This window comes from Babylonia areolata, chromosome 7, assembly GCF_041734735.1.
Source record: "Babylonia areolata isolate BAREFJ2019XMU chromosome 7, ASM4173473v1, whole genome shotgun sequence".
Lineage (NCBI taxonomy): Eukaryota > Metazoa > Mollusca > Gastropoda > Neogastropoda > Buccinidae > Babylonia > Babylonia areolata.
Genome location: NC_134882.1, coordinates 12,530,141 through 12,545,480, shown reverse-complemented (window position 1 = coordinate 12,545,480; position 15,340 = coordinate 12,530,141). Strand labels below are relative to the sequence as shown.

At 44.2% G+C, this 15,340-nt stretch overlaps 1 protein-coding gene across 2 annotated transcripts in view; it reads right to left on the bottom strand.

The window, feature by feature from the left end:
* The window catches only part of LOC143283715 (uncharacterized), a 45,666-nt gene that overhangs the window by 22,811 nt on the left and 7,515 nt on the right, over window positions 1-15,340 (bottom strand). For both annotated transcript variants that reach the window (XM_076589969.1, XM_076589971.1), the window contains exons 6-12: window positions 8,090-8,210; window positions 6,575-6,634; window positions 5,984-6,074; window positions 4,644-4,833; window positions 2,813-2,893; window positions 1,453-1,625; window positions 1-759 (exon numbers count right to left, since the gene is read on the bottom strand). The exon at window positions 1-759 is cut by the window's left edge and continues 208 nt beyond it. In XM_076589969.1, coding sequence (XP_076446084.1) covers window positions 1-759; window positions 1,453-1,625; window positions 2,813-2,893; window positions 4,644-4,833; window positions 5,984-6,074; window positions 6,575-6,634; window positions 8,090-8,210 — 1,475 coding nt within the window. The remainder of the gene's footprint in view (window positions 760-1,452; window positions 1,626-2,812; window positions 2,894-4,643; window positions 4,834-5,983; window positions 6,075-6,574; window positions 6,635-8,089; window positions 8,211-15,340) is intronic.

The window sequence follows — 15,340 nt, the reverse complement described above, 5'->3', positions numbered from 1 at the left end:
CTGTCAGTGGAATCTGTCCTTTCTCCCCCACTGCTGTCCACCCCCCCCACCCCAGTCATCAAAACGTCACCGTCCTTGTTGGGTTTGAGGTGTTTGGAGTCGGTGGTGGTGGTGGTTGGGGTCCAGTCCATGTCCTCGGTGGGGTCAGCCAGGCGAAAGCCTTGCACACTCTCCACTTTCTTCACCTCCCCGCCCTTCTTCATGCGCCGCTGGAAGTCCAGGATGTTGCCGTTGCGGAAGTCGGAGAAGGTGCTGTGGTGGCGCCCGTCGTACACCGTCAGCTTCCGGCTCTCCGCCAGCTTCAGGAAGCTGCGCACCTCGTCCTCCACCTCCTGGCCGTGACCGTCGGGCTCCGCTTTTGATTGGTTGGCCAGGGCACCAATGGCAGGCTGGTGCTGCTGGGGGACGACGGCGGCAGTGTGGGTGCTGGCGTTGCTGTCCGGGGCGGGCGGTTGCTGTACACGGTTTAGCACAATAGGGGTGGTGGTGGAGGTGGTGGTGGTGGTGGCAGGGGTGTGGGTGTGGGTAGGGGTGGGGGTGGTCCCAGCAGCGGCGGTGGCTTGGTTGCGATTCTGCTTGAGGAACTTGGAGGAGGATGGGGGAGGGGGAGCAGTGGCCTGCAGGATGTAGGTGCTCTTCCTCCCCGCCTCCTCCTTGTTGCTGCTACCATCAGCGTCGCCCATGTCCATCATCTTGCCGGAAATGGGTTGGGCCAGGGAGATGTTGCTGGTGTGGGTCACCGCCTTCTTCTCCACCTCTCTGTCAACAGACAACCATCGGCTGACCACGTAATGAAATGAAGCCGAATTAAGTTTGTTCACAGCTGAGCCCACCTCAAAAGGGGCCACTCAGGGCTGATTACCTGTCAGTGTTTATAACCAGCTCCAGAGAACCCAAAACTGCGTCTAAAAGGTCAATCAAATCAACACCCCTAACTCCCTCAGTCCATGTCAGATTTTGTTCAAATTAAAAAAATATGAAAAGACTAAATCACTCACATATGTTTCAGTCAACATATAATTCAAGTAAAGATAAAATATTGATAGGATAGACAACTTTTACTCTCTCTCAGCAACAACGACACCAACACGACAAAAATGAAAAGCATTCAACAGCTGTTTACTTGAATTTGTGCTGACTCCACCCCCACTCACCCACCACCCCTCCCACCCACACACATATGCACACAATCCCACACCAGTCCCCTAGAAAAGCAAAGTAATGATTAGCAAAATAGTTTATAACACAATGTATTATCACTTTATAAATCCCTCACTGGGGATATCTTTGTGTCTGCTCAGGCAAACATCAAGAATCACATAATGCAATGATAAGAGCATAAACCGTGTGCATGCACAAATGCACGCACAAACGCATATGCACACACATACACATACATACACATGTACATGCAGACAGGAACAAGGAAAAAGACACCACAAGTGAACATACGTGTCCTGTTTTTCCGACTCCTCTGTGCGTCGTTTCTTGTTGGTGCTGTGAGCACTGGAGGATCGAACAGGAACCCGTGAGCTGCGGTCCATAGCGCGGTCCGTCTGGAAGATGGTGTGCTCCAGACACTCCTCGATGCTCAGCCGCTCCCCTGGGTCCAGCTTCAGGGTGGACTGAAAACATAGTCTTAAATTCAGTTTCACTTTCTTAAGGATGCACTACTGCATGTTCCACACCATATGTGCTTCAGACATGCCTGACCAGCAGCGCAACTCAACGTAATAGTCAGGCCTTGAGTGCATGTATGTTTATTTGTGTACCGAGTGAATTTCTGCTACAGAATATTCCCAGAGGACAAAACTTATGATGTGAAAGGTTCTTTTTCAATGCACAAAGTGTGTGCTGCTGCATATGTGATCTTGGTTTATCATCTCACCTAAATGACTATGTGCTCAACAAATAGTAAAGAGTGGTAACTCTCTCCATTCACAAGGTACACAACTCCAAGTCAGTGCTGCTTATGCTACCGATTCAGCTAACACACAGGTAAATAAAAGGTGCATCGGAACAATCCCAGACACTTCCTCAAGAAGGAAGCACCAGGCCTGTCCTTATACTGATCATTTGACATGTGCAAACAGCAGCAAAGACAGAAGAAATGTGCAAACACAAATTAGCTTTTATTCAAGACTGGCATAGCCTCTTTAATCCTGAACAAGCCACACAGAACACATGGACAATACAGAACAAACACATGGTTGCCTCAGTGGTTTTTCAACTGGAAATTAACAAACAACGAGGCCAGGAGATGAAATGATCAACAAATAGTAAAGAGTGGTAACTCTCTCCATTCACAAGGTACACAACTTCAAGTCAGTGCTGCTTATGCTACCGATTCAGCCAGCACACAGGTAAATAAAAGGTACATTGGAATTTTGATTTTTTCAATATGATTTTCTAGTGAAACGTGGTGAAAGGGTGAGACCAGGACTCCAATCCAGACCCTCATGGACATTCTATTGGCAGATAAGCATCTTAATCATTCTGCCACCTTACTCACTGAAAACAAAGACACTGGAAATTTGACATTTTGCTAAAAGTTCAGCCCACTAACACAGGCCCTTTTCAGGTCTGCCTTACCCCCCAAAAAAAATTCAACCACGTCAACCAGAAAACCCTGTCACATCTGAAAAACAACAACCACGACAACAAAACACAGTACACATGTACGTGCATAGTCACCAGAGGGTTAGTCGCCAAGGCCCTTTTCGTCAATGACCCTTGGATACGAAAAACATGCATTTCATAACATAGAGAATATAGTAAAGTGTGCGGCAAAAACACAGCTATGTACACTTACACTCATGAAGTCAATCAGGAGACTGGTGAGCACCCCTTGATAATGTTTCTCCAGAGTCTTGGGTTTCTTCACAGCTGGAAACTGGAACAGGGTACAGCAGCAGAAAGAATGAATACACACATCGCATTATTAGGAGGGAAAACATGGCACTAACATGTGGCAGTCACAATCATTCTATTGTTCTGCATCGCGCAGTATTTGTGTTATAATCTGTGATACTGTGTTACGTTGTGTTGCACTTCCACTGCACTATATCATGCCTGAGCACACAGTACAGTACTGAATGTGCTGTCCAGTTGTGTACCATACTGTAGTATACTGTATTGTTCTGTAATATGCTATATGGTATAGTCCTATAGAATACTGAACCACAATGTATAATCTGTGCTTATGGTACTCTACTAGTGTATGCTGTGCTGTGCTGTGCTGTGCTGTGCTGTGCCCTACTGGGCCATGCTGTCTTTAACAGTGATGTTTTGGAAGAAAAAAAAAGTGTTGCTGCCTCCTACTGCACTGAAACAGAAATAGACAAAAAGTACTTTATCAGAACAAAATACCACTCACTCTGCCCCCTTAACGCAATCTATTACATTTTTTCATAAACCAGTATGCTGAAAATGCCGTATCTACCATTTCTTTGTCATTATATTTGCTCAACCTGAAGCAATAAATTATATATACTGCCACTAACTTATCTTTAATATTCACCTTAACAGAATCATTTGTGATAAGAATACTATTAAGGCTGGATTAACAGTTAATTTTCTGTCATCATATTCACACTATATCAGCGATGTTAACAATAAATATCCAAAATTTAAACCAATTTGAAAAAGAAGTGATAAAGGTTCCATAGTTTTTTACAGACGCCAGACCTTGGCACAGGAAGGTGAGGCCCAATCCTCTCCTTCCGCCGTTTTAACCCTTTCTATACTAAGGTATGCTATAGCGTACCACTGTGTTTAAAAATTTGTAGTTCATAGGTAAACGGTTTTGTGCAAAACTAAACGGCACAGCTCTGTTCTACAGTCACCCAAAAGTGCACCTGTACTTTTATTGTGGCTGAAAATGCCTTTGTTTGAGTACAATACATGCGGGTGTATAGTCACCCTTCTCACTCACTCGCTTGACAATATGGCGTCTCCATCAATTTCAGCAAGTACTGTGTCTCAAAGTTGAATGCAAACTGATTCTATAGTGGATATCCACTGTACATACACATTTGCCCTTTCTATGGTTACAAAAGACCACATTTGAAAAATTTATTTTAGAAAAACTCACCCCCTTTAAGTCAGTTGTGAAAAACACAGATTTTTTTTTCTTTCAAAATATGATAAATCAGTCAGTGAGTGCTTTGAAACTTTGTGAAATGTTAGTCCATTTTATTCTTTTATGTTATCACAAAATTTCACTGCTGTATGTAACTGCATTCTTTTTTTTCTTTCTTTCTTTTTTTTGTTGTTGATATTTTTCTTGTAATATAAACAGTACAGAGAGTATAATGAAGGTTGTCATCCGGCAGCATAGAATGAGTTAACCTTCCCCAGCTAAAGTCAGGTACCCATTCACACCTAGGTGGAGAAAGGAGATTCGGAGTAAAGCGCCTTCCCCAAGGGCACAACACCATGCCAACTTAGGGCCTTGAATCCTGACCATTGGTGAACACTAGATCAGACATTCAATGCCTAACTGGTTCTGCCAAAGCACCACCATGTGACTGTGAGTGGCACAAGCAGCAATGCTGGATGCTTACCAGCAGATCGGCATTGACACAACCAGTGTGAGTAGTGTAAGCAGTGAAAATTTTTATAATACATGCTTCCAGGCCCACCTTTAGCCCTGAAAAGCGAGGGTTCTTATGGAAAAGGTTCATCTGGTACGACGGCAATGGGCCCAGGATCTTTTGAATGACGTACAGCTGGTCAATTTCACTCTCTCCAGGGAACAACGGCTGTCCGTCGCTCAGCTCTCCCATGATGCATCCTATGGCCCAGATGTCCACCGCTTTTCCATAAGGTGATCTGAATGGCAAAATAATACACAAGGTCTGTCAACTCATTTCAAGAAATATGGAGAGAAGGATGGTAAGCACATGCAAGATATGGAACCTAGCTTGATGCAATAATAATACATCACTTGTTACCGATCATCAGAATAAGGGAGTCCACTGCATTTCTGTCACTTGTTTCTTGCACGTTTTTCATACAATTTTTTTTTACTAACAAATGGTCATGGTATCCTTTATTCTTTTTTTTTTTTTTTTCAATTACATGATTCTTTTATGTCCATGTTCTAACCTCATGGGTATTTTCTCAATTCAGTCCTTCTCATATTTAGCGCAATACATCTTACACACCATGAATACATTAAATTATGCTCTCATGTATTCATAATAAATGATGTGCCTTAACTCTTTCACCACCAAGTTTCTGTGCAAAAAAACAAACAAAAAAACACACACCCTAGTTCCAAATAATTTAGACTCAACACTCACAGTCACACAATAAGGTTCATATCAAAACAACACAATAGACTTGTTCACTTCAAACTTGGTCAGGGGGCAAGGGTTAGTCAGTGTTCTATTGCCCAGGAAACTGGCTGCAGCTGTCAAGCTTTGTAACAATGTGATAACTGGTCCTTTTCACATGGTCCCCTGACATGTACAGTTAAGTTGCCTATGGTGGTGAACTGTCTTGTCAATCAAAGCCGCCTGTTGCAGTGAAAGAGTTAATACACAATAGACAGACTTCTTCTTCTGTGTTCACTCGTATGCACACGAGTGGGCTTTTACGTGTATGACCGTTTTTACCCCGCCATGTAGGCAGCCATACTCCGTTTTCGGGGGTGTGCATGCTGGGTATGTTCTTGTTTCCATAACCCACCGAACGCTGACATGGGTTACAGGATCTTTAACGTGCATATTTGATCTTCTGCTTGCATATACACACGAAGGGGGTTCAGGCACTAGCAGGTCTGCACATATATTGACCTGGGAGATCGTAAAAATCTCCACCCTTTACCCACCAGGCGCCGTCACTGTGATTCGAACCCAGGACCCTCAGATTGACAGTCCAACGCTTTAACCACTCGGCTATTGCGCCCGTCCAAATAGACAGACAAACACCTACAATGTAATAATAAATTAATGTTCTCCACAATCTATCAACATACCCTAGCAGAAGTTCTGGTGATCGATACCAGCGTGTAGCCACATAGTCAGTGTACAGACCGTTTGTGCCATTGTTGATGCTCCGTGCAAAGCCTGAACAATAATGAAACAAAGAAAAGGTATTTCATTTCTGAAGTGAGGCATTACAATCATGAGAGACTTTGTGTTCCTCAAACAAAACCACAGTTCATGTTCCAAAGTAAAGAATTAAAAATAATCTTTCAACTCTCTTTTTTTAAGCAAATTAAGTGATCATTGAAGTACATTCAAAGTAAACTCATTTTCATATAAGTTTTCATTAAAAAAAAAAAGAAAAAAAAAGTGATCAGCCAGTACACTTGACAAAATTGGAAGTACATACTGACCAGTCTATTCAAAATAACAAAATTATACAGTTGGATACATGTGTACAAATTTCAATATATTCAATCACAACTTCAGAAATATGTGTACCACACACCTGGCATGCATAATATATATATATATATATATATATATATATATATATATATATATATATATTTCATATGTAACACACACACACACACACACACACACACAGCATTTGCTCTGGAAATGATCAAATGTCTTACCAAAATCACAAAGCTTTAAAACACCACTTTTACCAATCAGCAAATTTTCTGGCTTGATATCTGAAAATAATAAAACAGAAGAAACAGCACAAGTTAGTATAATCTAATCACCAGAAGATGTTTTTAAACACATGCATACAGAAGCACAAATAGCTGTGCACTCAACCTCAAATAAACTATGCAGACGAACAATATATCAGGCTACACAAACACAAAAACGTATATAAACAAAATGACTATTGAAAAAAAAAAAAAATCTAATTCCACTGGTATGTTTTCTTCATAACATATGTACATGAAATCTGATAATGAATCAAATGGATTTATTACACCATATTTATGATACTAACCCCTCCCTCACTTCCAAAAAGTGAACTCTATGAAAGCCTGCCTGAAACAGCCCATTCAACAAGAGCCAGTGTTCAGTACAGTGACTCTCTTCGCGAGTAACTCAGCAGCAATAAATCATTCACTCTCTACAATACAGCAGTAAACACTTACCAGTATTTGATGTAGTTAAACAAGTTTGACAACTGCACTCTGTGTGGCCTGATATACTGTTGGTACCATCTATCGACGAAGAGAGGTCTAAGTCAGTGATCAGTCACTATCAAGTACCTGTGAAATATCAGGGTTAGAAATTCGCAAATACTCTTTAGCTGGTCTCAGGATAAGCAGGAGAAAGAAAAAAAACAATAAAAAAAACCCCAAGTTGTCCCTCAATGTTATACTTGCCCTTCCCAAAGAAAGAGACTTGCCAAGAAAGTAACTACAGGTATAGCAATGACAAGCCAGCAGACATAATTCATGACGTAAGTAGGATATATTCCAGGAAAAGAGGGTGCAAGTCTTTCATTACTAACAGCTACCAGTAAGAAGAAAAAATAGCCCTCCCTCAGTTCCTACAGAGAATTTAAAATCCAATCTATCGTTTCCATGCTGACATTTTCTATTCACAGACCACATCTTCTCTCAGTGAAAAGGAATGGAGGGCAATGCAATCAGTCATTTACTCTTCCAGTGACACAGTAAAACAAAAATTGGCTGGCCAATGGACGAATAGAGACAGCATTTCCATTTGTCCACCACAATGTCAAGTTGTTCCAGGAAAATTGGATGGGTGGGTATCTTGAGTCCTGAATACTCTCGATCGAGTATATGTGAGAACTGCGTTTTTTAGTCACACTGTGTGTTGGTACCTAATCAACAGTCCTGAATTTTTATATGAAAATAATCATACAAAACTTTAAGTAAGCAACAACAAATGAACAAAACATCAATGGGCAGGGTGCTATCACCATGCAATGGTTATCATTTTATTAGTCTTCTGTGCAGAAAGTTTGTGATTCAAACCCTTGCAGAGCCTTGTGAATAAAGGGTTTTTTCCAGACATGCTCTGTGTATATGTGTGTGTGTGAGTGTGAGTATGTGTGTGTGTGCATATGCACACATGCATGCATGTGTGCATGTGTGTATGCATGCACACATATGTATATATGTGCGTCTGTGACTCACCCCTGTGGATGATGTCATTGGCATGGCACCACTGCATGGCCTTACACAGCTGATAGGTGTAGCTGCGCACCTTCTCCATGGCCACCCCATTGGGCTGCTCCTCCAGTAGCTCCAGCATGTTCTGGGAACACATCACATCCTGTCAGCAACAACTGATTTTGTTGGTCCAGCAACAACTGACTTTGCTGGTTCAACAACAACTGATTTTGTGGGTTCAACAACAACTCATTGAGTTGGTTCAGCAACAACTCAATGTGTTGGATCTGCAACAACTGATTTTGTTGGTTCAGCAACAACTCATTGTGTTGGGTCAGCAACAGCATTTGTTGTGAACGTGGGAGTTGCAGCCCATAAACGCAGAAGGAGAACACTGTGACAAATATGCATGCATCACTTGTATCTGTCTGCAGGAGAACCTGCAGAGTCAAAATGTATCACTCGTCCTGTTCTGAAACCCATTCAGTGCTGCTGTCCATAAGGTGGGTACAGTACTATCGTTAGTTTATACCTTCTCCCCCTGTGGCCCCCTTCCATTGATCTTGATGTATTCCTGTGGTGCGTGTGTTGTGGGTCAGTGTTTGCTCTGTGTGTGTGTGTGTGTGCGTGTGTGTGTGTGTGTGTGTGTGTGTGTGTGTGTGTGTGTAGGGTGGTTGTTTTGTGCCTTTTTCCTGTGATTACTCATATCTGCAATTTGTTGTATTGTATTGGTGTATATAGATGCTTTTCCACTCATATGTCCTCATGTGCTTGTGTGTGGTATACACAATTGTATATGAATTATCTCATGTGAGGCGCTTAGAGCCCATCATATGGGGAGTTTGCGCCACATTAGTAGAATTTATTATTATTATGATTATTATCTTGAAATATAACAGCCTTGACAAAGGCTTTTTTGTGTTAACTGGACTATAAGCGACAATAAATGACTGAAGCAAAAACACACAGCAAAAATGTTCTGAAAAGCTGTGTGTGTGTGTGTGTGTGCACGCGCACGCGCATACATCTAAATATTCAAGTTCAGGGACATAAATCTGCGTGGAAATGAATCTGGGTATGCAAGCAAGCATCTTTATCCATTATTCTTATTGAAGTTATTCATGCTTCTTTTTTTTTCATCAGTACCCTGCAACAGAATACAGTAGCTATCTATGTACCTGGCATTAATCACTTCACCAAAACATAAAACAAAGCATGAAGCACAAGCAAGGTGGCAATAACAAACAAACAACCCCCCACCCCCCACCCCCAAAAAACCCATTCAGCCAACATGCTTTTGCTGTATGAATTCACACTGCTTAACTCCAAAAGAAACAACAGTCAAAAGACAACATTTGTGACACATTACTTTGAACATGTTCTTAAACAAGTCCATGTGAGCACTCGCAAATGATTACAGATGTTCTGTTTTGAGTTGTGAGTCTGACAAAAGACATGCACAACCAGGCAGTGAATTATCTTCTTTCTTTCTTTTTCTTTCATGATCAATGGCATTTTGAAAGCTAGCTTCTCCTTTCTTCTATTCAGAACATCTGTGACTCACAAAAGAGTACCGCCTTCGCTGCATTACACAGACCTATTGTGTGCTACAGGGGATCATCCAACAATCAGCTGAGCCTTGCTGTTCAACCATTTCCCCCACAGATAAGACCTGGCGACAAACTGCCTGGCCCTTGTACAAAGCTCCCCTCCCCCTACTTTTCCTGAGGAGGGTTTAAATCACTGGCTGTCAGAGGTAAGACTGACCCCTGAATTGCACAGCAGTAGTTAATATTCTATTCATTGTATGCCACTGTTGTGCTGCAGTTTTCCAGAATCAGTTCTCAGGTCTGTGATGCCAATGTTTGACACCGCAACACACACAGAGAGTGTGTGAGTTTATGTGTGTGAGAAAATTAAAAAGTAAAAAAAAGTAAAAAAGCACACAAACTTTCCAAGTCGAACTATACTGCGCAGGCACACACACACACACACACACACACACACTTGTATATACACACATTTATCAGTCCTGCACACATGCACACAAAGTGACAAACATACACACACACACACACACACACACACACACACAGCTGGGGGTCTACACAAACACCTGAAGCTCAAAGTGAAGGACACAAAAGGCTATAAATCGCAGGCTGTTCAGATCAAATGGTGAATCATTATTTGATTGCTTTCCAACATTGCTTTTCCTTTTTAAAAAGGTCTGTCTAAAGAATGGGATACATCTGAAAATTTTGGGTATTATTCAAGGGGATACTTGTTACATAATATCTATTCAATATGTGTTGTTATTCAATATGTGTGTGTGTGTGTGTGTGTGTGTGTGTGTGTGTGTCTGTGTGTGTGCGCGCGCGTGCGCGCGTGTGCCACGCGGAAACCCGGCTTAAGTCAGAATTTATCATTTTTGACATTTATGCTTTTTCAGAAAGTTTAAAAATCAAGATTAACACACACACACACACACACACACACACACACACACACACAACCAACAAAACAACAACAAACAAACAAACAAAAAAACAAACAAACAAACAAAAAAACCACAACTGATCTATCTATGATTCTATCTTTCTATATTTTATAAGTTGGTGTGCCCAAAAAGAACAAATGGAGAAATCGGCTCATACAATTAAATACATCTGCCTGCTTATAAATTTAGAGCAAGAATTATCTTGAACGTGTATTGATGTCAAAAGATTCAGAATGAAGTAAACTAAAAATTTCCATATGAAAAAAACATGGGAAGTGGAGGAGTGAGGTCATGCCACAAGAGAGCAGAGTCAATGGTGACAGTGAATGCTCAAATAAGAGACAAAGGCCGCATATGTGTTTGAACAAAAAACATTTCCCATAATGCTGATGAATCTTTTAAACTTTCAGCTTTAGATCCCAGATCAAAATAATGTTTACTAACTGCAGTCGTGAAGTGTATTGCCACATAATCAACTGACGTAATTTTGAAAAACCCTGGAGTCAAATGCACTGAACATTGCAACTTAAGTGAAGAATGTGTGCAGCAGTGCCAACAGTATATGTGCCTGAAAACATTAAAAATACTACAGTTTCTGGCAGTTTTATCCTAAAATACTTAACAACAGCAAAGACTTCAAAGATGCGAAATTTGTAAAAATCTCAATTTTCATTATTTTGACACTATTGATGTGTTTTTGTGTACAGCTAAGAATAGCTGGCTGTGACTTTAGCAGCATTTTTGCCTGCTGCGTCATATATGTAATTGTAAGTAGGAAAAAAAATTGGGGTGAAAAAAAAATTATACGCCAAGATGGCAAGATGACTGAAATGTAATCAAATGTAATTAAAACACACACACACACTCACACACACACACAAACATATATATGCACACACACAGACACACTCACATGCATGCACACACACACACGCACACACACACGCGCACACACACACACACACGCACATATATATACACACACACAATCACACACACACACACGTACAGAATCACACACACACACACACAAAGAAACTAGCATGACATGACAGGGCAGGCATCAAGACACTGGAAATCAAGAAGAGGAAGAACAACGTTCCACAACACAATCTTCTGGAAACTTGATCCTACATTCCAAAAGCAGTTATGGTGGGGGTGCAGGAGAGGGGGGGGAGGGGGGGAGGTGGTGGGGGGGGGAGGTGCCAGAAGGAGAAGGTAAGGGGAGACAGAATGGAACTGATGACAACAATCAAAACCCGAACAACAATGGCACAACCACAAATCAGGTTCTCCCTCACAAAGGAACACCTCCCCAAACCCTGCAAATCCCCCCCCCCCCTCTCCCCCCCAACACACACACGCCCTGCTCCCTTCCTAATCACATTAAAGTGTGCCGGCTGTGGCCTCTTCACCCGATAACGTAGCAACAAGGTAACACAAGCTGCAGGTATGTCTGTGCACCTGTCCTAACAGACTTCTGGGTCTAATCCACCGTGAACTGGGTCGCAGCAGTGGCACGGAAGGCTTTTTACTACACTGTGTAAACAATGGGCAAATCTGGGCAATGGATGGTACCCAGAGAGAGAGAGAGAGAGAGAGAGAGAAACATAAGACTAATTGTACATGACAAAGCTATTTTGATAGCAGAATGAAATGTTGTAGAGTGTGCTGGTGGCATGGGGGATATTGAGATAGGGTGGAGTTGAGTGGAGTGGAGTATAGTGTGGCTTGCTGGGGCGGGCTGGAGTGTGGTGGGGTGGGGTAAAGTGTGTTGTGGTGGGGTGAGTGTGGGGTGGAGGGATGGAGTGTGGTGGGTTGGGGTGGAACGGGATGGAGTGCGGTGTGGTGTGTTAGTGTGGTGTGGTGGGATGGAGTGTGGTGTGGTGTAATGTGATGCGTAAGAGTGTGGTGTGGTGGGATGGAGTGGGGTGTAGTGTGGTCAATTAGAGAGCAGTGTGATGTAGCGTGGTGTGGCGTGGTGTGGTGTGGTGTGGTATGGTGAGGTGTGGTGTGTTGGAATGGAGCGGGGCAGGGTGGAGTGTGGTGGGGTACAGTGGGATGGAGTGTGGTGGGATGGTGTGGAGTGTGGTGGATGGTGTGGGTTGTGGTGGGATGGAGTGGAGTGAGGTGGGATGGAGTGGAGTGTGGTGGGATGGAGTGTGGTGTGGTAGGACGGAGTGTGATGTGGTGGGATGGATTGTGGTGTGATAGGATGGAGTGTGATGTGTGTGATGTGGTGGGATAGAGTGGGATGTGGTGGGGTGGAGTGTGGGATGGAGTGGGATGTGGTGGGATGGAGTGTGGTGTGGTAGGATGGAGTGTGATGTGGTGGGATGGAGTGTGACGTGGTAGGATGAAGTGTGATGTGTGTGATGTGGTAGGATAGAGTGTGATGTGGTGGGATGGAGTGGGATGTGGTGGGATGGAGTGTGATGTGGTAGGATGGAGTGTGATGTGGTGGGTTAGAGTGTGATGTGATGCAATGGAGTGTGATGTTGTGGGATGGAGTGGGGTGTGGTGGGATGGAGTATGATATGGTAGGATGGAGTGTGATATGGTAGGATGGAGTGTGACGTGGTGGGATGGAGTTTGGTGGGTTGGAGAGTGGTGTGGTGGGATGGAATGTGATAGGGTGCAACAGAGTGTGATGTGGTGGGATGGAGTGTGATGTGGTAGGATGGTGTTTAATGTGGTGGGATGGAGTGTGATGTGGTAGGATGGTGTTTAATGTGGTGGGATGGAGTGTGATGTGGTGGGATGGAGTTTGGTGGGTTGGAGAGTGGTGTGGTGGGATGGAATGCGATAGGGTGGGATGGAGTGTGATGTGGTAGGATGGAGTGTAATGTGGTAGGATGGACTGTGGTGTGGTGGGATGGAGTGTGATAGGGTGGGATGGATTGTGATGTGGTGGGATGGAGTGTGATGTGGTTGGGTGGAGTGGGATGTGGTGGGATGAATCTTGATGTGGTGGGATGGAGTGTGATGTGGTAGGATGAATCTTGATGGGGTGGGATGGAGTGTGATGTGATGGGATGAAGTGTGATGTGGTGGGATGGAGTGTGACAGGGTGGGATGGAGTGTGACAGGGTGGGATAGTGTGATGTGGTGGGATGGAGTGTGACAGGGTGGGATGGAGTGTGATGTGGTGGGATGGAGTGTGATGTGATGAAATGGAGTGCAATATGGTGGGATGGATTGTGATGTGGTGGGATGGAGTGTGATGTGGTGGGATGGAGTGTGACAGGGTGGGATGGAGTGTGATGTGGTGGGATGGAGTGTGATGTGGTGGGATGGAGTGTGACAGGGTGGGATGGAGTGTGATGTGGTGGGATGGAGTGTGATGTGATGAAATGGAGTGTAATATGGTGGGATGGATTGTGATGTGGTGGGATGGAGTGTGATGTGGTGGGGTGGAATGGGATGTGGTGGGATGGAGTGTGATGTGATGAAATGGAGTGTAATATGGTGGGATGGATTGTGATGTGGTGGGATGGAGTGTGATGTGGTGGGGTGGAATGGGATGTGGTGGGATGGAGTGTCATAGGGTGGGATGGAGTGTGATGTGGTGGGATGAATCATGATGTGGTGGGATGGAGTGGGATAGGGTGGGATGGAGTGGGATGTGGTAGGATGGATCTTGATGTGATGGGATGGAGTGCGATGTGGTGGGATGTGGTGGGATGGAGTGGGATGTGGTGGGATGGATCTTGGTGTTGTGGAATGGAATGTGATAGGGTGGGGTGGAGTGTGATGTGGTGGGATTTAGTGTGATAGGGTGGGATGGAGTGGGATGTGGTGGGATGGAGTTTGGTGGGTTGGAAAGTGGTGTGGTGGGATGGTGTGTGGTGTGGTGGGATGGAGTGTGATGGGGTGATGTGTGGTGTGGTGGAATGTAGTGAAGTGTGGTGGGATGGGGTGGAGTCTGGTGGGGTGGGATGAAGCGTGGTGTGGTGGGATGGGGTGTAGTGTGGTGGGATGGAGTGCAGTGTGGTGGGATGGCATGTGGTGGGTTGGAGAGTGGTGTGGTGGGATGGAGTGTGATGGATTGTGATGGGGTGGGATGGAGTGTGATGGGGTGGGATGGAGGGTGGTGTGGAGTGGTGGGATGTTGTGTGGTGTGATGGAGGGTGGTCTAGTGTGGTGTGATGTGGTGGAGTGTAGTGCGGTAGGGTGGGATAGGATGGAGTGTGATGTGGTGTGGTGGAGTGGAGTGAAGTGGGGTGAGTGGAGTGGGGTGGGGTGGGGTGAGTGGAGTGGAGTGGAGTGGGGTGGAACGGGATGAAGTGCGGTGTAGTGTGATGTAATGTGGTGTGGAGTGGAGTGGAGTGGAGTGGGGTGGGGTGGGGTGGGGTGGGGTGGGGGGAGTGGAGTGGAGTGGAGTGGGCTTGAATGGAATGAAGTGCGGTGTAGTGTGATGTAATGTGGTGTGGTGGGTGGAGTGTAGTGGGTTGGGATGAGATGAAGTGTGGTGTAGTGTAGTGTGATGTGGTGTGGTGGAGTAGAGTGTGGAGGGGTGGGGTGGGATGGGGTGGGATTTGTTGGAGTGTTGTGTGGCGATGTGGGGTGGGTTAGAGATGAGTGGTGCAGGGCATGGTGGATTAGAGTAGTGTAGTAAAATAAAATGTGGTGTGGTCCTGTGAAGTGCAGTGTACCTATCATATTCTGAAACATTATATTCATTTGACTATGGTAAAGCATATCAACAGAATACAAAACACAACATTCATTAACAAAAAGAGATTGGACTGAGCACACAGACAGGAAGGCAGAAAAAT